Raw genomic sequence first — 26,433 nt, 5'->3', positions numbered from 1 at the left:
GACAGCTGCATTCTTTCTCCGTCTCTCTGTGGAATGGAGGCCTTTTAGGGTCAACAGAACACAACACAAAGGCACCATGACAAAAAGAGTCAGAAATAGATAACTCGACCTGGACTAGTTCAGAAAAAACCAAGGCAATAGGAGCAAATAATCCCATCAGAAGTTTTATGCAGGAAGAAATCTCATGGCTGTTTTTCGGGTCATTTCTTTTCAGCCTACTGGTAACTTGGCCTACTCAAGTGTTACTTTGTCTCCAGAGCTGGGTCATGAAACATTTTTTCTACATTTGTCTTTGCTAGCTGTGGTGCAGAGGTAGAGCAGTCAGCTTCTGATTAGAAGGTCGCGAGTTTGGTTCCTACCTTGCCCTGTGTCAAAGTGTCCTTGGGCAAGACACTGAACCCCACATTTGCTCCTGGTGGTTATATGTTGGCACCAGTGTAAGACAGCGGAGCCGCCATCACTGTGTGCATGGGTGAATGAGAATGTGACTGTAAAGCCTTTTGGGCTTTCAAGGAGGGTGGAAAAGCACTATATGGTACACTTGCAAATAACCCTTGCTGTTTTACCAGGGTTTGGTGAACTTCATGCCATTTGAACAAAAGCATGAAGTGTAGCAGTGAATCATAAAATTTGTTACATTTTTAGGAAAATGACATTGAAATGATGGCAATAATTATTCTAAATATTATTCTTCAGTAATTGCTATAATTGGTTTTGTTTTATGACATTAAAAACAGTCAAAAGTGACAAAAAAAGAATCAAATAACAAATAAAAGACAATGCATTTTTTGATTTGTAAAATAAATTGTGTTTCAGAGCTGCATTTATTTATTCTGTCATCATCGTGTGCAGGGCACACGGAGAAAATACCACTGACCCTTGTGCTGTCTTATGGGGTCCAGATGACCCCACCCTTACATTGATGTGTTATGCCTACCATGATAAAGGTGAAAAGGATTTCAAGTAATCCATGGACACCAGTGAAGATCAAAAATCATAAAAAAAAAAAAAAAAACATTAAGCGTGCTGTCTTGTGTGTTCCAGATGACCCTACTCCCAATGTTAAAATGCCTTGGGTAGCACAGGGGTTAAAGGGAAAGAACAGATTTAAAAATGACCAACAGTCGTATCCATTGAAAAATATTTTTAAATAAATGTTCCATTAGAAAATGTATTTTTGTGGGTTCATGCTACAGTTTTGCCTCTCCATCTACTAACAGGTGCCAAGCCAGTGACATCATGATTCAAATTTACAAGCAAGTCATCATTTGTAGATGGAGCTTGGATTAGAGCGGGTGCTGCTGGCATGACAAGTGCATTAAAAATTCCACTCATGGAAAGATGGAAAATTACTTGTGGTTTCCTAAGAGAAGAGGCCAGCTTGGCTGCTTGACAGTGAACTCAGAAGGAGGGGGAAAAAAGCTCAGTAATATTTCTGGACTTTTCTGTGTTTACAACGTGTCAAGGTTGAGAAAACATTAGAAGACTAAGCCGTTTACGCATTCTTTTTGCCTTTAAACAGCTCAAATGCAGTCTCAGCATTTTCATTGCAGATGTTTATGGTTTTTGGATTTAATAATGTCTTTAAGACCTTACTCTGAATAAAATAATTTTATTTGAAAAAAATCCCCTAATCTTTGTCCATGATTTGTTGCCAAATATAAATAAAAAAATCCCCATGTGTTCTCATGGCAAACTTTGAACAGCAATTATTTGACAATTTTATGTTCTCCTGTGGACAGACTTATGTTTATTGTTGTTGCTCTTAATTACATCAAGTTTGCCAGCTGGGGAAAAAAAAACAGCCAGTAAAATGTTTAGGGAGCAACTTTCTCAAGAAGATTGAGGTTTTCTCCATGCAAAGACTTTAGGTATTGTGTTGGATAAGACATGGCCCACCATGTGAGGGTGCAGTGGAATAGACGCTCTGTTTTTGATTGTGTGCTGGTGTGAGAAGTGACACAAAAGCTAGCTAGTTGGTCCAGCATTCATCTGCCACTGGTAGAGAAAAGCAGAGTAAGATTGATGAAGTAATGAACCCAGAAGAACCGCACTACTTCTGGGTCCCACAGCAATAGTTCCTTTAGTTTTTCAAATTTTGCAGGAATATGTGTTTTTTTTCTTTTAGTTAATGTTGTCATGATGAACCTTTTTGTAGGTTCTCAGTGATGCTTTGTTTACATATCATAGTCTCCAAGCCCAACATAGTTCTGCAGCGCTGTTTCAGATGCAGTAACTCCACTGCTTCTTTCGGTGGCCTCAGAGATTTCCCACTCAGACCACAGAGATTCCAGATGTTGCAGGGAGGCAGAAAGTCTCCTCCTCTGCTGGGCCTCCTGCATCCGTTTTCTGTGTGTTCGGGTTGGCCTTGCACGTGGCGTGGCTGACACGAAACGCAGTGTCTGTCCGCACTGAAGCAGACCCATGGGTGGCCATGCTACTGGGGATGGGAATCAATGTGCAAAACAAAAGGGTGTCTTTGTCCTGAAGCAGTGTAGCACTGCAGCTTTCTTGCGGTTTCAGACCAGATTAAATAATATAGTTCAGTAATCAAAAGCCAATAGCGACAGAGGTTCAGCAGACTTCATGCCTCCTGCCAGCTCTCTGCCTCATTGGCTTTAACCACTCTGATAAAAATTGCGTTTTTTAACATGTTCTTATGCCATTTTTCTCATGATGGAGGACATAGATAAAAACATTAAAGTTAAAACTGGATTTCTGAGCATTTCCTTTATTCAAATTGTTAGGAATCAAGAGCAAACAAAAAAAATACCATTGGAAAAAGCTTGTAGGTGTGACGTAGAAACTACAATTGGCAGGCCACAAGCTCCCTGCTCCACTCCATTCTGATGCATCCACCTGTAGACAAATAGATCCAGGTAGATCTTTGTTTTCCTCCTCCGAGCTGCCATCTGGCTCAAAACTGTACAACTGGACTAATCTCCGATATTGCTTACCATTTTTGTTGCAAAAGTAAGGTTAGATTGAGGTTATGAGGGGCTGTAAATTAGGGGGGGAGGGTTTAAACAGATGGACGTGGGAAGGGCCTTCTCCACGCCAAAAGTCCCACCTACTACTCAGAGGAGAATTTCTAAGGAACTTCTACTGATCTGCAGAAAAACGACACAGGTTTTTTTTATTTAGGCTAAAACAGCATAATAAAATAACTATGATTTTGCAATAGATCAAAAGATGACTGCAGCTGGACTGTAAGGGACCAGGTGGGCTTGACAGTTGATGACCTAACCAAAACTGCCAAATTTGAATTGGTTTATAATGAAGCACACAATGGTAAAAATAACAATTTAAAATTAAAATTGGTTTAAGTCAGTTTTGCAACCTGAGGCTTCGATGCAATGTGCAGCTGTTTGACTCTTTGGCCTTAAACTAAAATGTAAACGCTTTAAAAAGAAATGGGTTTGTTAGCCATTTGACACAGGATGTTTTATTTTGAAAGAAACTTGTATGTGCTACAGTCTAAACTGGACCATTCTAAACCGTACTGTACTGTACCGCTCAGTGGAAACGAGGTTTTAGTGGCAACCCCTCGTTTACATCAAAAATAAACAAAAACATAATGTTTAAACTGAAGACTAATGAGATAATAAGGGTACCCAGTTTCTCAGAAAGAGCCCATCATGTCCCTAACTTCAACTACCATGTGTGTTATAACTGGGGCTGATGTTGTCCAGGCTCTTTCTTATCTTGGATGGTAACACGTTAAACAAAGCCGCAGTAATTAATACCCTGAGATGTATTCTCACCCTCGGTGCTATGCAGAGGCACAACTTGTTTTTACAACTTTTCTTGTGGAACCAATGTGTAGTGGAGAAACTATTGATGTGAGGCTTGCTTGACGTAATGGCTGTAAACATGCAGCATGTAAGCAGTCACACACATAAAAAGCCACAGTGTGGTTTCTATTAAACTCAATCTTTGGGACTCAAGACTTTGGAGGCAGAATTTGAATGACTTCAGATAGGAGCACACAGCATTTATCACTGCAGAGGGGACGGTGGGTCCATACTGTTTAATTTTAAACATCTGTTGTTTTTTTTGTTTGTTTTTTTGCTTCGGTTGGACTCTTAGCGTTGTTCGTTCTCCAGGGAAAATGTCTGTCTAGAAACATAAATATCAACTTCCTGTTTAAATAAGTTTCATTAAACCTAATAACATGTCTCTGAATATGCAAAACTGCTGTCAATATAGATTAAGGTGGAATCTGGATCTACTGGAGATTATACTAAAAATAAATGTATGATAGGAAAGACTGAGCTATTGCTTCAAACTGACTTAAACCTGCAAAAATAGTTTGCATTACTTTTTAGAGAGTGTGTATGTCTATGATTAAACTCGTGTTGCCCTAATAAAAGCCAGATGGTGGACAGTGGTCCAAATGTTTTCCCATGCATTTCTGTGAGCAGTAAACCTGACATGACACTATTATATGCTTCGTCATTCACTCAAACAATGCTCACATACGCTTGTCATGCCAGCTTAACATTCTTCAAACCTCCTTAGGCAAACTTTGACCTGTGCAAGCACACACTACTACATACATATAATATAACATTGATAGGAGTGTGTACATGCATTAGAGTCCTACTTCGACCATCTTTTAATCTATTGTAAAAGCGCTCCCATTGGTCTTTTGATTATGATTTTGCAGTTTTTAGCCACAATAAAAAGAAAACTGTCATTTTCTAAAACACAGTTTCAGCAGAGTGACAACTCAGAAATGTGCCTTTGAGTTGTGGACGGGACTGTTGGCATGGTGTAAGTCTGTCCTATCTTTCCATCATCCACCTGTTTACACACACTCCCACTAGCTTACAGCCTCTCACACCCCCAACCTAACTTTACCGGTGAAAAACAAATTGGCGAGCAATATTGGAACTATCAAGCCGTACAGTTTTGAGCCAGGTGGTAGATCGGACTTGTCTGCAAGTGGAAGGAGCTTGCGGCCTGCGGATTCTAGCTCCTTTGTCACTTCTACAATATTTTTCAAACTGCATTTTTTGTCTTTTCCTGATTCACAATAATCTGGATAAAAAATTACTCAGAAATGCAATTTAAAGCTTAGTTTTCTTAATATTTTATGTCCTGCATCATAGGTCATGTTAACACCGCAGACATGATTTTTACTGGAGTGGTCTTTAACATTTCAGCTATGAATAGATCTGGCTATAAAGTCTCATTTCATCTGCATTTCTGAATTATTTGATACTACGCAAATAATTAAACATACTTATTACAACCCAGTTATGTTGATATTATTCTGTAGTTGAACAGCAGAAAGCAGGTTATGTAACCTACTTCTGCACTGAGAAGACATAAAGGGTAAAAAAAAAAATCTGCAGTTTGAGATTAATCTGTGTTTTCTAACAACTGATCACCTCCTTGGGAATTAGCGCTTCTATAAAGAGAAACCTCAGCTGAAGGCAGAGACCATGACGTTCTAATGGGCAGCCTACTAAGAAAACAGAATTAGTGGCCGCTTTAATGTGTTGGGACCAGCTCCTCCTCCATCAACCACGAAAACTAAAGCCAGATATACGCCATATGTGTGGCTGCTCTGGAAAAATGAACTCAACTCGACTTGGGAATATATGGTTTGGAAATTTATAGCACATGCCTGGGACAAGCCCTCGGGGGCCAGGATGGAGGCGAAAGGGTGATCTCCTCGCTCCCTGTGCCTCGAGCTTTGTTTCCATTTGGCTGGGAGGTGCAATCTCCTAGACGTTTCAAGGAGGCCTACTGTAAGTCCTTGTAGCCAATAGCATGACCCATTTACTGAGGAGAAATCAGTATCCTCACATCTGGGAATTTCCCACTGTAGCTATGGGACAGCATTCTACATCAGTTGTCAGACACGGATAGAAACTGCCCACACATACTCAATATAGAGAAGCTGCACAAAAATGTGTTTATCTATGTTTGCTTATTAAACTTGTGTTGAAGAATGAAGAAGAGCAGATAAATAAAAAATACTAGATAATGTTCTACATTTTCTAGGAGGAAAAATATTGATTTAAAAAAACAAACAAAAAAAAAAACATCTTGGCCAAAACAAACAAGTGGGCGAGTCAGCCAAGGGAAAACAGTCTCAAGCTGACTGATGTTTCCACTCCCGGGATCCGCTATTACTTCTCCTGACAAGAGTTTCTCCAGAGACAAAGTCATTGTCTAGCCGATGTGATTCTCACAGTGATAATGTTCGTCTTTGTAGGGCAAGTGGGGTTAAGTTTTTGGAGTAACAGGTAAGAGGGACTGGGGCTAAAGGGCTTAGCTGAGAGGTCACAACCAATCTGTCCATCTGATTGACTTAAATAATGCCTTGTTTGCAACACAAACAAGTCCTTCATTTTCCTGTTTTTTTTCTTCTTAATTTATTTTTTTTTTTTACAGAATGTTTTAATTTCATTTCTGTTTTTTACAGAAGAACAAAAACAAAATCAAAAGTCCTTTTAAAGTAATTGAAAAATGCTTGGAAAGGAGTCATCAAAAACCAAAGTCTATCCAGGTTTATTAATGATAGAGCATCCAAGATAGACGAAGAGTATTGATGTTAATGCAATAAAGTTCATAGTGTCTGTAGTTACTGACTTCTAGGTTCTTTTGTTGTCAGACACGGGTTATGTTTAAACATACCTGATATGTTTCGATGGACGTGTTCTGTCTTCGTCAGAGTCGTCATCAGGTGGTTGTACGTGACGTACTGTACATAAACATTTGATTGTCACTGAAGCGGAACTGTTTTTATGTCTGTAGGTGTTGATGTTTTTAACACATTCTTGTGGCATTTTTCTCACAATGGAGGACATATAGAAAGGACATTAAGCTCAAAATTGCATTTCTGAAATTGTTGTGAATTTAGGAGCAGAAGATAAAATGCCATTGGAAAAAGCTGGTAGGTGTGGGGTAGAAGCAGTGGACAGCCGAAGCTCCCTGTTCTGCTCCATTCCGACGGATCCGCTTGTAGATGACTAGATCCATGTATGTTCTTGTTTTCCTCGTCTGAGCTGGAATCTGGTTAAAAACTGTATATTGCTCGGTCTTTTTGTTGCACCGGTAATATGAAGTTGGGGGTGTGAGGGGCTATAAGTTAGCGGGAGAGAGTTTAAACAGATGGATGATGGGAAGCAGGGGCAGGGTTACTACACACCAACCATCAGCCCAAAACTCAGAGGTGAGTTTCTAATGAACTTCTGTAGAAAATATCTGAGAAAATGACATGTTTTTTGAATTTTGGATAAAAATGGCATTATCAAAATGAAATGTTTTATTGCTGCTTAATATCAGTCTGCTGGGTAATATTTTAATTTCCCCTTTGTGGGATCAATAAATTCTATTCTATTTTATTGGACCGGCAGGAACGCTCTTACAATAGATCAAAAGAAGATCAGAGATTGACGATCAGTATAAAACAGTCAGTTTTTATGAGAATAAATTCAATACTGAAACTTTTTGCAAATCAAAAAGAAATCATTTTTGTTGATCTAAAAGAAAATGTAAATTCATCAATTAAAGTTTTTGCCTTTGTCTCATCCAGACCCTTTCTGAGAAGTCACAGAATCCAGTGAAAGCTGTTCTCTGTACAACTCTGTGTTTGTGGACACTATGAGCTGCATTTCAGCCTGAGGTCTGGTCTGAACAAGTGCCACTAAACTAAAGGCAACATTCCAATCCGTGTCTGTCCTTATTTGACCCAAAAACAGTGGAATTATTTTTAAGACTTCTCTGTCGAGTAGTGTCAAAATTCTCTTCCTCTTTCTAATAAGATAATAATCGTGTGCAGAATAAAGAACAATCTTGGCCTATCTTAACTCGTGCATTGGTGTGTAAGCCTTTTTTTTTTTTTTTTTTGCTTGAGCAAGTTGAGCTATTTTTACAGCTTTAAACTAACTGGTAGAGCAGCGGTAAATCCAGCTGGTGCAAACTGATATGATATCACTGCTTTCAGGTCATGCTCTGCTTGAGTGGGCATAGGAGGAAATTCCTAAGACAATTTCTCCAGCAAAGATTATTGAAGCTGCTCTTTTTGCACTTAAAAAAAAATCATTCTATTGATTTAAACAAATATCCACATATAATCTGTGCAACAAAAAAGTAAGTAGTTCTGAAAAATAAGCTTGAAATCCATGTCACTGATGAACAAAATTTTTGTAATGAATAGAAACCTCTGAAAGTTACAAGGACTTTATCTTTGTTTTGAGTTGTTGATATTCTTTTAGGCTTTTATATAACACTTGTCTATATACAGTATAGACCAAAGGTTTGGACACACCTTCTCGTTCAAAGAGTTTTTATTTTATTTTCATGACTATGAAAATTGTAGCGTCACACTGAAGGCATCAAAACTGTGAATTAACACGTGGGATTATATACAAAACAAAAAAGTGTGAAACAACTGAAAATATGTCATATTCTAGGTTCTTTATAGCAGCTACCATTTGCTTTGCAAACTTTGGCATTCTCTTGACAAGCTTCCAGAGGTAGTCACCTGAAATGTTTTTCACTTCACAGGTGTGCCCTGTCAGGTTTAATAAGTGGGATTTCTTGCCTTATAAATGGGGTTGGGTACACAGCTGATAGTCCTACTGAATAGACTGTTAGAAATGGTATTATGGCAAGAAAAATGCAGCTAAGTACAGAAAAACGAGTGGCCATCATTACTTTAAGAAATGAAGGTCAGTCAGTCCGAAAAATTGGGAAGACTTTGAAAGTGTCCCCAAGTGCAGTCACATAAACCATCAAGTGCTACAAAGAAACTGGCTCACATGTGGATCGCACCAGGAAAGGAAGACCAAGAATCACCTCTGCTGTGGAGGATAAGTTCATCCAAGTCAGCAGCCTCAGAAATGGCAGGTTAACAGGAGCTCAGATTAGAGAGCAGGGCAATGGCACACAGAATTCTAGCAGCAGACACATCTCTACAACAACTGTTAAAAGGAGACTGTGTGAAACAGGGATTCATGGTAGAATATCTGCTAGGAAACCACTGCTAAAGAAAGGCAACAAGCAGAAGAGACTTGTTTGGGCTAAAGAACACAAGGAATGAACATTAGACCAGTGGAAATCTGTGCTTTGGTCTGATGAGTCCAAATTTGAGATTTTTGGTTCCAACCACCGTGTCTTAGTGTGACGCAGAAAAGGTGAATGGATGGACTCTACATGCCTAGTTCCCACCGTGAAGCATGGATGAGGAGGTGTGAATCTGTGGGGGTACTTTGCTGGTGACACTGTTGGGGATTTATTCCAAATTGATACTGAACCAGCATGGCTACCACAGCATCTTGCAGCGGCATGCTATTCCTCCGGTTTGTGTTTAGTTGGACCATCATTAATTTTCCAACAGGACAATGATCCCAAACACACCTCCAGGCTGTGTAAGGGCTATTTGACCAAGAAGGAGAGTGATAGGGTGCTGCGCCAGATGACCTGGCCTCCACAGTCACCGGACCTGGACCCAATCAAGCGGGTTTGGGGTGAGCTGGACCGCAAAGTGAAGGCAAAAGGGCCAACAAGTGCTAAGCATCTCTGGGAACTCCTTCAAGACTGTTGGAAGACCATTTCAGGTGACTGCCTCTGGAAGCTCGTCAAGAGAATGCCAAGAGTGTGCAAAGCAGTAATCAAATCAAAAGGTGGCTACTTAGATGAACCTACAATGACATATTTTGAGTTGTCTCACACTTTTTTGTTATGTATATAATCCTACGTTTGTTAATTCACAGTTTTGATCCTATCAGTGTGACTCTACAATTTTCATAGTCATGAAAATAAAGAAAACTCTTTGAATGAGAAGGTGCGTCCAAACTTTTGTTCTGTACTGTGTTTATGTATATATATATATATTGCTAGTTTTGTTATTTCTTGGGTTATTTTGCTGGTTTAAGGCTGGTTTTGGTTATTTGATATCCTAAATAAACTTTTCATTTTGACTTTTTAACCCTTCAGATGCATTTAGCTATCCATAGTTATTTTCACATGGATAATTATAATTAAAGCTACACAAATGTGTAGTTGTAGCAAATGAACACAATTTTAGAGCTCTCTTGCATGTTTATTTATTATGATTATTATTTTTTAATAAATAAAACTTAATTTGATTTTAGGATTTCTTTAGTATTTTTTTATTTTTGTTGATTAAAATTGTTTTTGGTATTATTGGTAGTGGTAGTATTTTAACTTTTTAATAACTCATCTTTAGTGACAACAAAACTGAAATTCTTTTAATGTGCTTGATCATAAAATCTATGGCATTCAGATTTGATATAGCTGTTCACACTATTTTTTGTTTTAAACTGCATTCTTAAAGATAATATTTTAACAAATATGTGTTCTTTAACTAGCCTTGTGACGTTGTTTTTGTTTTCATTCTCCCTCTTTGCTGAGTTGGGGTGCTCTTTTTCCCCCCACTGCATTTGAACGCATCACGGCTGTTTCGCTGGTTGCTCGTGAATCTGCTCACCCACAAATACACACACACATACACGCGCACACAGACGCACATCTGGTGGGAAGTGCAAAAGCCCGTCTTCGTGCTTTACTGTCACTTTTCACCAGTCCGGCTCATTTCCGTTTTTCTGTAATCCTCGCTTTATTTCTAAATATTATGAAGCTCTCTCAGAGAGCCCACACCGGGGAACCGGGCTTTGGAAGAACTTGGAAGAACCGGCAAAGGTGACTTACTTAGTGTCGGAAACGTTCACAGGTTTGTGTGAGAGCGACAGGACTCAGTTACTATGTACAAGTGGAGGATTGGTGATGACTTCTAAGAGGAAACTTGCGAGGCTGAACCTCCGGAGGTCTCTGAGCGAGCAGCTGCGGAGCTCCACGTCCAAAGCTTGGGATTTACTCTGGAAGAATGTCAAAGAGCGCAGACTGGCAGGTCAGTAGCCCCCATGCAGACCCCGAAAGCTTAAACACAACAAGAGGAAAATCCAACTCATTCGTCTTTTATGAGGCCCTGACTAGTGCCAGTGTCTTATATTTGTTAATAGAAGTTATGCAAATGGGAGAAAAAGCATGCAAATGTTATAATTGTAGTTATTTCCCTCTATGCTGAAACAGGACGGGGAAATTGCATGTCTAAAATTAGAAACGAAGTGTGTCAAATTTTAGAATACTGCAGTGGCAGCTTGTGTTAATAATAAAGAGAAAATGTGTTAAACGGCTGGAAATGGTAAAATGTATGACTAATAAATGTGTTTAATTTTATTTAATTAATTGGCCTTTAAGTTCTTGTGAAGAGGTTTGCCACGAGGGGGCGTGATTGGGTTACTTTGGGAGTTTTTCATTGACTGTCATGTTCGCATTTCTGTGAAATGGCAGTTTTCGTTTTCTTTACTCATAACTGAAATGACTATGCAATTCTCAATTGACGTTTGCAATTTGATCATGCAATTTGAAAAGGCAGTTTTCAAATTACATTTCAATATGCAATTCATTCTCATTTTTATATTTAAAATTGTAAAATTGAAGTTAAATTTTTCGTATTGAAGTCTAAATTGCAAAATTTATTTTCATTTTGCAAAATGAATTGTCAATTGAGAATTGCATATTACATGGAATGTTTTGGGAAAAAAACTTCTATTAGAAACAGCACAAAAATATTTCTTTATATGGTAAAGACACATGTGTTATTCATTTATATTTTAATTCTTTATTTAAAATTATTCTGAATTATTTCTTGTGTTTAAGGTGTTCTCACACATTTTTTAGTCTTTCACAACTATACCACTTTGAAAGAATGTTGATACTTGGTTTAATATTCTTATCTCTCCATCTTTTTGAGATGTTTAATACTTACCCATAAATAAATGTGCACATGTATACTATTAGGAATCTGAATACACAAATATCCAAAGTAGAATAAACATCTTAGTTAAAAAACACCCAGTAGCACACTTATTTCCTTCTGGAAATGGGCATTTTTACTGTAAGATATAATAAATGGAATTAAAAAGATTTGGGTAAATAGATGTGAATTACTACGCAATGATTTTATATAAAAAAAGATGAAGAGGTCTGAGCTTGGTGATTTAAATCAAATGAATGAAAGTGGATTCTTTGTGGGTGGAGAACAACTTTTTTCTGCAGTTGCCATAATTTACCACTAGATGCAGCAAAAGCAAGTTCTAGTTAGTAAAGCACATGGGTTCTGAAACAGCCTAGTCTTCATCAGGCAGGATGAAGTCACACAAACTGAAACCATATATATATATATATATATATTTTGCATGCGCACAAATACTTTAAATTATGAATTTCAAAATAAGATTGTGCTATTTTTTTTAAACTTGTCTAGTGTGTTTTGGCAGAGTAAGTCCTATTTGGATTATATTAATGAGCACATTTTACGTATTTCTTTAGTTTTCTATAGCAAAGCAGCTTGGAAAAGGCTTTTTCTGATGGTTTCATGATTTTTCCCCACTGACAGAGTTTGCTGGAGCGAACTCTGACTGAAGATTTTTCTCCAGTTTGTAATTTTCAACTCTGTGAACATTTATCTGAACTCATCGGACCAACCTTAATTAGATAAATTAGGATTTCCTGCCTGGTGGAGAACTCTGAACTATACAAAGTCATGTTATTCATGGCATTAAACTTGTTATATAGATTATGTTTTTAAGTAAAGTTTTTTACAACATTGCCTTAAACAAAGATATTTTTATTGAGAATATAGCATATACACATAAGAACAATCAATATTTAAACAAATACATATTCAGTTTATACAAGTGTTATACCACATAACTCAGTGGCGGTTCTACACTAACTTACTCCCTGGGCGAGTAACCCCACCAGCGCCCCCCCCCCCCCCCCCACACACATACAAAATTTGACAACATCCTGCTGTGTTCCCTATCTTTTATTTAGCCATTTTACACAAAAAATGCATGAATTTTCTAGACTCGTATTACAGGGGGGTCAAACTCAGTCACACAGGGGCCTAAGTTAAAAACACGCTTAAGGTTTTGGGCCGAAGAAGATAAATGTTTACTGAACACACTAAACCTAAACTTTTAAACCTTTTAAACTGAACTTTTTGAACATAAATATGAATAAAAACAGGAACACAAGTTAAACCTTAAATAAGTTGTAATATTTTGTTCTCCATATAAATATATTCTGTCAAAATTATACAAATATGAACATGCTGGAGGACAAAAAGCAAAGAAAGCCTGGAAATATTAATAAGAAATTATATCAAATAATTCCATTTTTTTTGCTCTTTCATCATTTTTTAGAGAATTTTTTTTTAGAGCTGGACTCCTGCTTCATTTTTAGCAATAATTTCTTAATGTGTGACGTCCTGTGTGTGTCTTTGTGAAACATATCAGAGGGATTAGATCTAAAAAATAAAACTTATTGTGATTAATATGTTTAGGTCTTATAAAACATTAAAGACTAAATCTTAGAACTCATCAGTGGGATTACTCCAAAAATATTTGGCATTTCCCTAAATTTGTGCAACACCAACAGCAGAAATCCTCCAAAAAAACTCAATCCTAAAAAAATGGTCTGATCTCATCCCCCCCCCCCCCTCCCCCTCCCCTTCCCTCTGACACACGCGGCTCCGTCTCTATGACAGGAGGCGCAGCTGCGGCCCAGAGTTGATTGTCAGATAGAAAAAGACTCCCAATCACCTGTTAGTGTGATTCAGCCAGCCACCGGCGAGTCGCGCTCCCCTCTCGAGTTTTTTGACTTATGTTCCAAAGACTACCGCAAAGAGGTGTGGCCGCAAGCGTCTTGCAGCAGAGGGCGGTGGTCACGTGCGCATCGGGTCTGCTGTGTCGGAGCAAAGACTTGTGGGAAATAATCTCCATTGCCTGCTTTTTTCGAAATTGGGTTGAGCACGGGTGTTTGTTCTGCCTAATTCCTTTTCATGTGCCTGTTTTACGTTGTTTCACTCTGTGGTATTCTTTTTTTTTTTTTTTTTTTGCACCATAGGTGTGAAGAGCAAATAGGAGGAAGACATTCTTAAGAGTCTGATGTGTCAAACAAAAAGCATAAAGTGTCGGCTGCTGAAGCAATTTCAAATTAAAAGCTCCAAGCTTCCTCTTTGAATATAGTATGTAGCACATTAGGTGTAACGCTTCAGGCACGGCAAATGCCGCCCCCTATGAAGTGCCGCCCTGGGCGACCGCCCACATCACCCATATCAAAAACCGCCACTGACATAACTTGTTGTACAGTTTGATTTTAAATTCACTTTTTTCCGTGAACAGCACAAGTACATGTAGAATCAAGATTTAAATTCTAAATTGAATGATATGTTGTAAATGTATTAAAACTTCCAGGTTGAGTCAAAAGCAAAAGATTGTAAATTTTCTGTTTTGGCTGCATGGTGGTCTGTAGTTCTGCAGTTTTTACCAAGAAGGATCCCATTCTAAAAAATAGTTTACTGTCTACTCCCATTATGTTCTGACCAAACATCTGAATTAATTCCCCCACCTTTTTAATTTCAAATTATAAAAACAGAATTTTGAATCTATGCCTACATTATGACATTTCAGGTTCAGGATAGAAAATGTTCGATTTTTCTGAAAACTGAAAAGGTCCATCGTTAATTATTTTCTTGCATTGCTTGTCTCAAAGACTAAAGAAAATAAAATGACAATATTTATTCTATTTATTATTATTTATATTGTCCAAGATTGACAACTCAAAAAATAAAACCCTGTAGCATCTCGTCGCGTTAGGTCAGTGCTTCTCAATTATTTTCTACAAGAAAAAGAAAATGCCCCCCCCCCGGCAAACCCACACGCGGTGACAATATATAGGTTAGTATCTATAACAATTCTGTAAGTATACCTAAAATTGTATCTTTTAACATTAAAAAAAGGAAAAAGCATTATAAATCCACTTTCAACAAATATTAAATTTATTTAGCCACACAGAAGCCCTGTTAGTCTAAAACAGGAAAGTATCTTAAAGTGCCTGATATAAAAAAAATCTGTTAGTCCTTATTTAAACTAGAAACATTTTGACCAACTGAACCATTTGATGCAGAGAAAAATAATTCAATAGATAATATTAAATGTAAGATGATCTGAAACATTAACAGCACCAATATATTTAACGTTTTTACTTTGAAGAAATAGGCAAAAAAACATTGTGCTGATTTTTTTTCTAAATGATTGTTTATTTATGATCTCATAAAGTGCAGCTGTTTCCCTGCATTACCTGCTGTCTTTCTGTCAAATACTGACACCAACTAAACGACAGGCAGACAAAGAATACATTTATGGAAAATAAAGACACGTTATAAAAATGTGTTCAAAAGTTAATAAAGAATGACATTATTAGCATGAGCGGAGTCATCTAAAGGTACGCGATGATCCTGGCGTTGCGCAATCTAGCGCTTCGCGTGCGCTGTTCCTCCTGAGCCCACTACCCCTCCCCTTTCCTTCTCACACATGTGACAGGAGACGGCTTTTACAAACTCTGTGATATATCAGATAATAGTAAATCAATAGTGGCACAGATATTTTTTCAAGCACTGACCCGCTGGCACCACCGCGCCCCGTTAAATTTGCGCCCCGGGCAATTGCCCGTATTACCTTTGCCTAAAACCACCCCTACTACTGCCCCCCCCTCCCCCTCCCCCCCTGACATTGCATCGGGGGCGCGCCCCACTATTTGAGAAGCACTGCGTTAGGTTAAAGTAGATCCTAGCGGGGAAAGTAATCTCATTGTAACGTGACAATCCTTGTTTTCCCCCTTTTTTTAAAAACGAATTTGTGTAAAATATACAAGTCAATAAACCAGCAAAATCTGTGAGTTCCACACATTACACACTTGGTTTTTTCCCGTCCAGCTGAGCTGGAGCTGCAAACAAGACCTAAAAATCATCTCTGAGCTCAGAAAAATAAAAATGTCATAGCTTGTGTGTTAATAATTTTCTGTCACTATAGTGCTAGGCTTAAGCCTTAAGCACAGGGAGCATGTCTTTAGTCAAAGCAGTACTGCCCAGTGCAGATTACTGTACATGTGCTGCCGAATCAAACCACATCAGAGCAGCGTGTGCTTGCTATAGCAACTTAAGCATAATAAAAAAAGTGCCTATATATATAAATCTTTCACTGCCTCATTATGATGAACAGTTAAACCCACTTCGTCAGCTCTGGCAGGATCTTAGTGTTTGTTTGTGTGTCTGTAATGTGAGTCTGGATTCCTGTCGCGGGACTGTGTCGTAGTTGAGCTCTGAAACCCAGACAGAGGCGTGTTGTAACGTGTCTGATGAGGGTTGAAGTCGCAGCGTTTCCTCTGAGGACAGTGTCACGCAGCACACGGGCATCTCAGAGCACACAGGACTGAGGTTTTCCGAATGCCAACAGAGACGATGACACTTTTGATCCAGTTTAGCAAGATGGGTCCTGTAATGCGATACGTGTGATTGGAGACCGTCTAGACGGAGCAAGACGTGCAGAAAACACAAACTTTTTCTCACACTTTTCCTAAAACACTACCACTTATTCTTACATCTGATGCCTCAAGCAATCCTTTTACAGGATGGCATCTCTGTGAGTCACCACATTATGAAATGACCTGAACACAGTCACACCATCACCTAACGCCTTTAAAAAGCAACAGGCGGGTATTTAAATAGCTCTATTGGAGGGTGTGGACCGAACCATTAAACCCAGCAGAAGTATATGAAAATGTGCATCCGGCTCTGAAGTGTGCTGCTGAATTGTAGCCTTTGTGAGCTTAAGCTGGGGTGGATTCTGCCAGCCATGGAGAGGAACAGACAGGAGCTGTGTTTAACTTGGTCTCTTGCCCGTTCGTGCTCTATTCACGTGCATGGCGCCATGCGTATTACAAACAGGGAATCGTGTATGCTAAGACTAAAACGGTAACCTGGAGAATAGCAGGGATCCTGATTGGGTGGGTCTTCTAGTGGGCGGATGCAGACTTTGGTTTTAGGTGTGAAGAGATTTTTTTTTAATCCAGCTACATTTACAAATATGGAACATGTATTACAAGCTTTATTAGAAAACGGGAATGAGTCCTTTTATTATTAATCCAATTTGTTTTCTGGCAAACACTCTTACAAAACAACTTTAAAAGGCCTTCTTTAAGTGGTTTTTTGAGTTTCATGAAGTTAGTCATTACATTTGAGATTTTAAAAAAAAGTTTTTTTAACATAATTTTTCTGATGATGGAATACATATTAAGAAAAGTAAGCTTACGTTCTCATGTTTGAGTATTTCTTTATTCAAATCATTGTAAAGCAGGTTATGGAAGACTGTCTTTTAGACTTTTTCTTTTGTTACATAGAAAATACAAGTTCAATGCTCTCCTCCATTCTGATGCATCCACTTGCAGGCAAATAGATCCACATTGTACGTCTTTGTTTTCCTCGTTTGAGCTGGTATCTGGGACAACACTGTACAGCTCGATAACTCCAATATTGTTCGCCATTTAAAAAAAAAAAAATTATCAGTAATTTTAGCACCAGCAGTCCCACCCAAACTCAGAAATGATTTTCTGATGAACTACTTCCGCTCTGCAGTAACCATGTCCTGGTAAATGAGACAAGCCTTTTGATTTTTGCTAAAACTGGCATAACTAAAATTAAAAGACCACTGGGAAGGCTTTTAAAATAGTTCGAAAGATGATTGGAGTGGGACTTTAACCTTTTTTGTTTGTCTTTCTTTGCTCACAGTGTGCATTCAGTCCATAATCTGACTGTCTGACACTGAAGAAACTTGTAAGAAATGAGTAGTTTTCTGCAAATAGAAGTGAAACCCCGGATGTGGGGGTTGGGATAGCACAAATTAGCATTCTCCAACCAAGAAAAACAACTTAACCCTCCTTGTCTCCCCACCGCGGATTTCTCTAGAGTGGCAAAAAGTCACTCACGCCCTGTAAATGTGGCACCTGTGTCGGCAGCAACAGCAGCATGGTTGTTCTTAGAACAGGGTGAGACTAAAAGCCACAGTTTGGAAAGCCGTCCCACTCCCCACATCATCCACTGCTGCTCCGCTTACTCAGTTCATAGGCATTCCAGTGGTATTTATATTTCCCTCCAGAGCAAGGGTAAGTTGACAAGCCTTTACACAGGCACTGGATTCAGCTCAACAAGGTGGGCAGCACTCCCACTGCTTCTCTCCCATTGGCTGTGCTTGGGTCACATGGTCTGACTGAAGCGTTGGCTCTCCTCCCCCTGGGCTCTTTTGAGCCCTCCCTCTGAACTCAGGCTTTTTGCGCATGAATGTGAAGTTTTCTGTTGGTGAGACAGTGTGAGTGTGTTCCAGGCAGTGGTAAAGGATTTCCTCTTGGTAGAGTATTACAGATATGTTTCGGGAGCTCTCAGAGTCCACAGACAGTGAGTGTCTGGGCAGCATGACCCCTGAAACTCAGGATATCTATCAGAGAATGGATCACCGGCACAGACGCTCCAGCTACAGACTGGGCAGGATCATTGCCCGGCAGCAACTTCTCAAGAGGATTGCTGGAGGTAGGGGAGCTTCTAAGGCGAGAAGTTTGGGCCGTTGGTATCTCCCAGAAGGATATTCCCGCTGGTCGTGCTTCCAGGAAGCTGACTGCCAAAGCATGACATGAAAGCATGATGACTGTGAAATGACAGGCTGACCCCGAGTAAGAACCTTGTTCGGAATGAGGTGACTATGTCCTGATAGTTAGTTTCCTTTCCTTTCTATGGATGGGATTCAAATCACAGTCCTTCTGAATGTCAGACAAATATGTGCAGTGTTTACATTTGTCACCATAAAAAAGATAAACCTGACCTTAGCGACAATGGTTGTCAAGGTTGAAGTTGTGGTGAATGAGTCAACTGACTAAAACATACGGCAATAGCTGATAAGCTTCAAGATCAGTTGTGTAAGAAGCCTTGAGTGTAAGCAAAGGCACAAATTCACGTCTTCCTTAACACAGTCACATGTAATTTTGCTTTTGTTTTTAGGAGAGTGGCAACTCTTATTTGGCTTTTTTTGAGACCTCTAATCTCTTGTGGTTGCATCCACCTGGGATTCACAATCAGTCCCATGTGGTCAGGAGGGGGTAGGGTATGGCGAACAACAGGGAGAACAATAAGCTGTGAACTCTGATTCCTTACCTCAAAGAGTGCTATGTTTCCCCACAGAAGGGTCTCCTTTCCAGTCACGGGGTGACGACAGCATGATGCGGTCCACTGTGTGGAAAGTTTCCCTTCATCTTCAGACAACGCAGAAAAAGCAAAAGCTATGCTTTAATCGGAGTGATCTAGAAAATGCACAAAGATTTTATTTTGTGGAACAGATGTGTGAAGACATCCCAAAGCTGGGCACACACACAGCAGTGTGTTGGTGTTCAGAAAGTCATTGTGTGGGCTTGTGGGACCATGCAGCCTGGCATGTGTTTTCCGATGACAGATGCCTGAATGACAGCAAAGCACCAATTTAAAGTCCCACTCCGATGTTCTACTGATCTGATGTAGAATTCTTCCCAGTGGTCTGAAACTGTTGCTTTCTATGACATGGTTCCTGCAGAGCAGCAGTAATTCAGTAGAAATTTGCTTCTGAGTTGTGTGCAGGACTGTTGGCACGGAGTAAGCCGTGCTAATTTCCCATGATCCCTTTGATGATGCCTTTTTGACACAGCATTAGATTGTGCTCTGCTGTTGTACTTTACTATTTTTGCTTTGGCTTTTATCTTTTGTTTTTATAGTAATATGGTCCTTTAAAAAACAAAACAAAAAAACAACAACTTTTTTTTTAACCTTTAGTTGTTTTTAATGTCTGAAGCTTTAATGTATGGCGCCTTGTTTGACTGTGGTCATTATTGGTGCCTAATAAATAAACTTGAGTTGAATGGAGTTTGTTTACACTCTCTCCCACTACCTTACAGCCCCTCACATCCCCAATCTAACATTAGCGGTGCAATAAAAATGATGAGAAACATCTAAGCTATCCAGCCGTATATTTTGCGCCAGATGCCAGCTTGGATAGGGAAAAAAGACGTTCATGGATCTGGTTGTCTACAAGTGATGCATCAGAAAGGAGCGCGCCGACCGTACCAGGTCCATCAAAAGCTTTTTAAAACCTCATTTGTTTCGTCTGCTCCTGATTCACTACGATTTGAATAAAGAAATAGAAATGCAGTTTTAATCTTAATTTTCTGAATATATGTCCTCTATCATGAGAAAAATGCCAGAAGAACATGTAAAAAAACAAACAAAACTCAGTTTTCATTGGAGTTGGTCTTTAAGTCATCTGGCTCATCAATGGAAAATATTCATGCTCAAACAGCGTTATGAGAGATATTTGCTTTTTTTGTTTGTATTTTTTTTCCAAGACAACATTTTTCTGTCTTAAACACTGCGGAGAACTAGGTTTTCTGCAATCATAGAGTTGTTGATAGTAAAAACCACTGCACAAGCTCCACATGTTAGAGAACAAAAATCAAGACACTTTTCAGCACATTTATTGTGTAGGTATTGACTTTAGAAGTTTATTTGTCCAATCAAATATACTGCATCTTTTACATAGGATGAAGTCAATGTTCTAATCAGTTTTAGGTAGCTGCCATTGGAGAGGAGTGACATGTTTTTTCATTATCAAGACCATGTTGTCGCCCATCATCAGCCATGTTTCCTTTCACATCTCGAGTCAAACTTAGCTAAGCTGTTAATTCTCATGGTGTTTTGAAGGTCTGACTGCTGAGAGACACGTCAGACCTCTGGTTGCGGTGGCTCCTGCCTTCCAGTTGGCTGGATCTGTTGACATTGTAGGTTGAAAGTCAGTGGGGGCAACGATGATGGGCAGTTGCTCACATATTGTCTCATCCTGAATTCCAGGGACGCTTGTTGAGTCTAAGTTTCCGATTTGTTTTCATGTCGGGGGCGTTTAGCCCACTGTGTGTGCATGTGTCCTGATTTGCTTTGAATGGTGACAAAGTCACACCAAGGTCGTTGAGGGTGTTTCAACACTTTGAGTGATGTATGAGTAACCAGACTGAGATAGGAACGTGTTCTTGTTCGTAATGATATTTTTATGTGAGGGGTGTGTCTTCCTATTTTATTAAATTAGCATCAGACACAGATTTATTTAGAATTTATTTAAAGCAATGACTTTCTTATAGTTATCCAGTGCTGCTATTGCATTGTGTCAGATTTTATTGTTCTTTTTTTGGAACCTAAAAACACTCAAATGAAGTCAAATGAAAACTTTTCTTCTTACTTATATTTTAATAACTCTGTGAAGGGCATGGGGATTGAGAGCATAGTTTGTTTTTTCAAATATTTTCTTAGCTTCAGAGCAACAGAGGGAATATCAGTTTTTTGTTGTAAAAACCATTCCTGTCCATAAAGTATGAAAGGAAAAATGAAAATAATAATCTGGGTTGATAAAAAACAAGATATGTACAGAATACTTGGAATATTCAACAGTAAAAATATACATTTTAAAAGATACAACAAAAGAAAAACTCAGCCATCATGAGATTACATAGAAAATGAATGCGGGTCATTTCAGAACCATGTTGCGCGTTAGTGGGGGTGTGGATATATCTCTAAATAAAGCTTTTTACTTGCATTAGGATAATGTAGTTTTGAGCATGCAGTATAATATTGTCAAATATTTTTCAGAGGAGGTATTTATAAAAAAAAAAAAACTTCTTCTGACAACATAAAATAATCTTAAAATACCGATCAAACATATTTATATTACTTCTTGTCTTTTAAAAATCAGACTTTTAAACTTCAAAGTTCCTATTTCACGACTCACACATAAGCTAAATTTGAGTTTCCCCGTACTGTTGCCAGAATTTAAATGAAAACCAGCCAGTAAACTGACTTAAATTCCCTCTTTTAGACTGTGCAAGCATTCCCGTTTGACATGGAAAAGTTCTGGAAACTCCATCAGCACTTTGGCGGTAACCCAGTAAGGTTTCATGCGGCTATAGACTTGAAGCTGCTTGGTTCTTGTCTCTCAGAGAAAGTGCTGTGTTTTTAACGAGAATCTCCCATTTTCCACATGAAGCCTCTTTTGTGCTTTAAATGTTGGAAAGAGTGAAGGTACCTGTATGTGGTCCAGTACAGTTAGCATATTTCTAAAGGGTAAATGGTATGTTATGTGCTTGAAAGACCTACTCCAAAGAAAATTGTGATTTTGGTGTTTTTAACATGTTCTTGTGACATTTATCTGATGATGGAGGGCAAATATAAAGATTATTGAGCTTAAAATTGTATTTCTGAGAATTTCTTTGTTCAAATAGTGCATCAGGAGCAGATTAATAAAATCCTGTTGGAAAAACCTTGTAGGTGTGTAGTAGAAGCTTATGACAATCCACTTGTAGACTAATAGATCTATCAACATCTCCGTTTTCCTGGTCTGAGCTGGCATTTGGCTCAAAACTGTACTGCTGGATAGCTGCAATAATTGCTCACCATTTTTGTTGCACTGGTAAAGTTAGGTTGGGGTTGTGAGGGGCTGTAAGCAAACGGGAGAGAATGTAAACAAACGGATGATGGGAAGGGGGCGGGCTTACTCCACCCACAGCCTAGAGTTGAATTTCTAAACAAAGCAGGTTTTTTTTCAGTCTTGGCCTGATCTTTGTCCTATGACATTTGTGGAGGTAGATCTTTAAACACGTAGCTATGTTCATTTTGAAAATTACACTTGGATTTTTACTCTGGATTTTTTTCCACCAGCACGAATGATTTTGTAGGATTCTGTTGTTCGGAACAAAAGTCTGCCCGCACTTCTCTTGCTACCCGCAGACGTTAAAATGGCAGCCAGCAAAGAGGAGCTTTGTTCCCAAAACAGGAACAATTTTTTAGTTATTTGGAACTAGTTCGGTTTACGACGTAGGCCAGGGGTGTCAAACCCATTTTCACTGAGGGCCACATCAGCATAGTGGCTGTCCTCAAAAAGCCAGATATAACTTATAAATGTAACTAAATGTAATGAAAAATAAATGTAACTGCTCCTTAATGTTAAATAACTCATTATTTATTTATTTTACCTTCTCAAAGTGACAATTACAGTTGCATAGAAAACATATGTTTGCTTGTTATTTTAGCATAATTCCTTTTTAATTTGATTCTGTCAGGTTAGGTTATATCAGTGCTTCTCAATTATTTTTTGCAAGGCCCCCACTAGGAAAAAGAAAATGTTTCGCACCCCCCCAACCCCCTAATAATTGTTTAAGCATACCTAAAATTGTATCTTTTAACATTAACAAAAGAAAAAAGCATTATGAATCCACTTTCAATAAATATTAACTCAATTTAGCCACACAAAATCCCTGTTAGTCTAAAACAGAAAAGAAGCTTAAAGTGCCTGAAATAAAAAAAAATCTGTCAGTCCGTATTTAAACTAGAAACATTTGACCAACTGAACCATTTGATGCAGAGAAAAATAATTTAGTCAATAGATAAGATTCAATGTAAATTGATCTGAAACATTAACACAGCAGCACCAATATATTTAACATGTTTAGTCTGAAGAAATAGGTAAAAAACATTGTGCTGATATTCTGTTTTTAAATGATTGATTGTTTATTTACGATCACATAGAGTGCAGCTGTTTTCCTGCTGTCTTTCTGTCAAATACTGACACCAACTAAACGACAGGCAGACAAAGAATACATTTATGGAAAAGAAAGACACGTCATAAAAATGTCTACAAATAGTTAATAAAGAATGACATTATTAGCATTAGCGGAGTCATCTAAAGGTACGCGATGATCTTGGAGTAGCGCAACAGAAGCAGCGCTCCGCGTGCCTGAGCCCACTACCCCTCCCCTATGGACAGTGTTCAAGTCCTCATGAATGGTTGCCCAATCTGGTATTACAAGTCAGATCCCCCCTAGATGTGAATAAAAACACACCTATTTTTATTTTAAGAAATTTAAAAATTTATGCTCTCGCGGGTCACATAAAATGACATGGCGGGCCTCAAGTTTGACACATATGACATATGATACGATCAACACCTGAAACAGAGATTCTGTCACGCTAGCAGTAGATCACCAAACTGGATTGTTTACAAACATTTTTACAGCTTCTAATTTGGTTGCACTTTTTCAGGCCAACTTTTCCTTAAATAAAATGTGTCTAAATCATGTTATTACAGCCTGATTTAGATCTATGATGTCACAAATGCAGAAATAAAGCTAATCATAAAAGGCCACAGTAGGAATTTTCAAAAATCACAAGTTTATATTCTGAATTTGTATCACAACGGAAAGTAAAAAAAACAATGTTTCATTTGAGCAGTTCTAAATAATAATAATAAAAAAGAATCATCTGTCAATATATTTTAAAAGAAAAATACTTCCATGTTTTGCCTAGTTTTTGTTCTCAGCCCCATGGAGATAAAAAAAAGACTTAAAAGAACACTTCACTTGGTAAAAGGAGAAGCTGTTCCTAGTAAAATGTGTCATCCTTTAACAACCAACCAAAAGAGCTTTGTGCTGTTCTCTGTTTGAAGAGTTTCATACAGTTAAGGGGCTCTTCAGAGGAAAGAATGTAGACTCTGTCCTCTGCCTCTCAAAACCTCACTCATCTGAAGTCTGCAGGATCATCAGTTTGGTGCCGTAGCATGTGGCACAGTTGACACAAATGTCATTCCTTTTAGCTTCAAGTAAGGGTTATATGACTAATGTAGGCGGGATTCTGTTCGGTTCATTTAAACTTTAGTTTGGCTGAAGTGTCCTGGAATTAATAATCCATTCTGGATTGTTTGTTGTTCTTAGAAAGATGTATTCTGTTTGTTTACTTGTCCTACAAATGACTGGTTATTGAGTGTTGTGTTCTGCATAGAACTGGTTTGCAGTGCAGAAGCATTTTTCATTGTGAAAAGGAACCGATGAATGTTATGTTATAGATTACTCCAGTATTTTCATTTTTTTTTTTTATCTCTGGGCTTTATGGCATCCACATTGAAGCTTTCTTAGAATTTTTGTTATAGTGTTCTGTTGCTATAACGCGATCTTGCTGTTTTTGTTTTTTTCCAGTGCTTCTTTCCTGCCTTTTTTTAACAGTGCCTTGTGTTCTGTGTCCTGATTGGCTGTCGACCCTGTCAATCAATCTTCCCTGTTCACAAATGATGCGGTTTTCCAGAGTCGTGATCAGATATTTGTTTTCATTCTATAATACTGGACTTTTTAGGGTTTAAATATGTTGATGCGCGACCGAGAAAATTGTCTGAAGTCTTTAATGAGGGGTTTTACAGCCTTAAAACATCTGTGACTCTACTTCACGGATACTTCCTTTACTGCATCTTATTTTTAGACCGTAACCTCCTCGATGAATGAGGGAACCCTGTATTCTAACCAAGAGCAAATACTGTCAACATAGAAAATGAAAGCACTTCAACGACCTGTCCAAGGGTGTAGCCTGCTTTTGCCTGACATTTAGCTGGGATAGGCTCCAACAATCCTGGGATACAAAAGGGACAAAGGAGGTTTGGAAGGTGGATGAATGGATATCAAGTAAAAAAATATTTCTATTAAATAATTATTTAACTCACAGTTTTCAACCAAAGTTAAATTATCTTTAATAAATTGCGAGATTAGAGAACTCGTCTTTTTTTTTTTTTTTTACATTTTATCCCTTATACCAAAACATTTATTGATATTTTTGGTTATAGTTTATGTCTCTCTTACCTGCTCATGAGGATACTAAATGGTGCTACTAAATGGGATCTTTTAAACATTCTGGCTTTGATTCAGAAACTTTTGAAGCTACGTTTACACCTCGCATTCGACGTGCGTTCAGCCCATGTCTTCACACTGGAAGGCAGGGAGTGACCTCTTCTTCTTCTTCTTTTACTTTTTCCACTGTTTACATGTCTGCCACCTGCACTTGTGAGGTGTGAAATGTCAAAGCGGTACAAACCGCTTTATTTATCCCGACATCTGAAAGATTTGGTGTCGTAGAATTCTAGCTGGGCACAAACCATTGAATAATTAATTTCTTCTCCATGATCAAGTGTCAAACGGTTGGCACTTCCTTGAATTAAAAGGGGTGCCATCCATATGTCACGACCAAATCCCAGTCCCTGATTGGTCAAAGTTTGACCTGGTCTAGCTTTTGATGTTAACATGCATTCACTGTTTGTTGAATTTGTACATAGAGCCCGAAAAACAATTGTAAAAACCTGCGTAGCTACATGTGAACATGTGTTTTGGATGCTGAGGCCCTAAATTAGAGTTGACATACGTTTACATAGACTTTTCTTTGAAAGTAGCCGCTTGAAAGCTCGTTGCTGTGGCCGGTGTGAAGTCACATTTAAAAACAGATTCCTGCTATTTCCTCTTAGTACTTTCGTGCGTCAGACTGGACTCACAGCTTTCCCTGCTCTCATCTTTTTCTTGTGGAAGACAGTGTTGTTCCTACAGCCTGACAGCTGCCACATGTGCGCGGCTAATCATTTACCAAGAGCAGATTTCAGGAATGCTTCAGCTGCACTGTCA

The 26,433-nt window shown here is 38.5% G+C and overlaps 1 protein-coding gene across 4 annotated transcripts in view; it reads left to right on the top strand.

The window, feature by feature from the left end:
• stard13 (StAR related lipid transfer domain containing 13) overlaps positions 1–26,433 on the top strand; it is a 74,152-nt gene that overhangs the window by 25,899 nt on the left and 21,820 nt on the right. The window contains exon 1 of one of the 4 annotated variants that reach the window (XM_023961615.1): positions 10,511–10,891. The exons of 2 other annotated variants lie outside the window; for them this stretch is intronic. In XM_023961615.1, the coding sequence (XP_023817383.1) occupies positions 10,768–10,891 (124 nt within the window). In that variant the 5' untranslated portion in view covers positions 10,511–10,767. Of the gene's footprint in view, positions 1–10,510; positions 10,892–18,235; positions 18,473–26,433 lie in introns of those variants that run through there. One more of the 4 variants, XM_023961614.1, reaches the window with a different exon arrangement.

Source organism: Oryzias latipes, chromosome 13 (genome assembly GCF_002234675.1).
Source record: "Oryzias latipes chromosome 13, ASM223467v1".
NCBI classification, from domain to species: domain Eukaryota; kingdom Metazoa; phylum Chordata; class Actinopteri; order Beloniformes; family Adrianichthyidae; genus Oryzias; species Oryzias latipes.
This window is presented reverse-complemented; position numbering and strand designations above follow the sequence as displayed.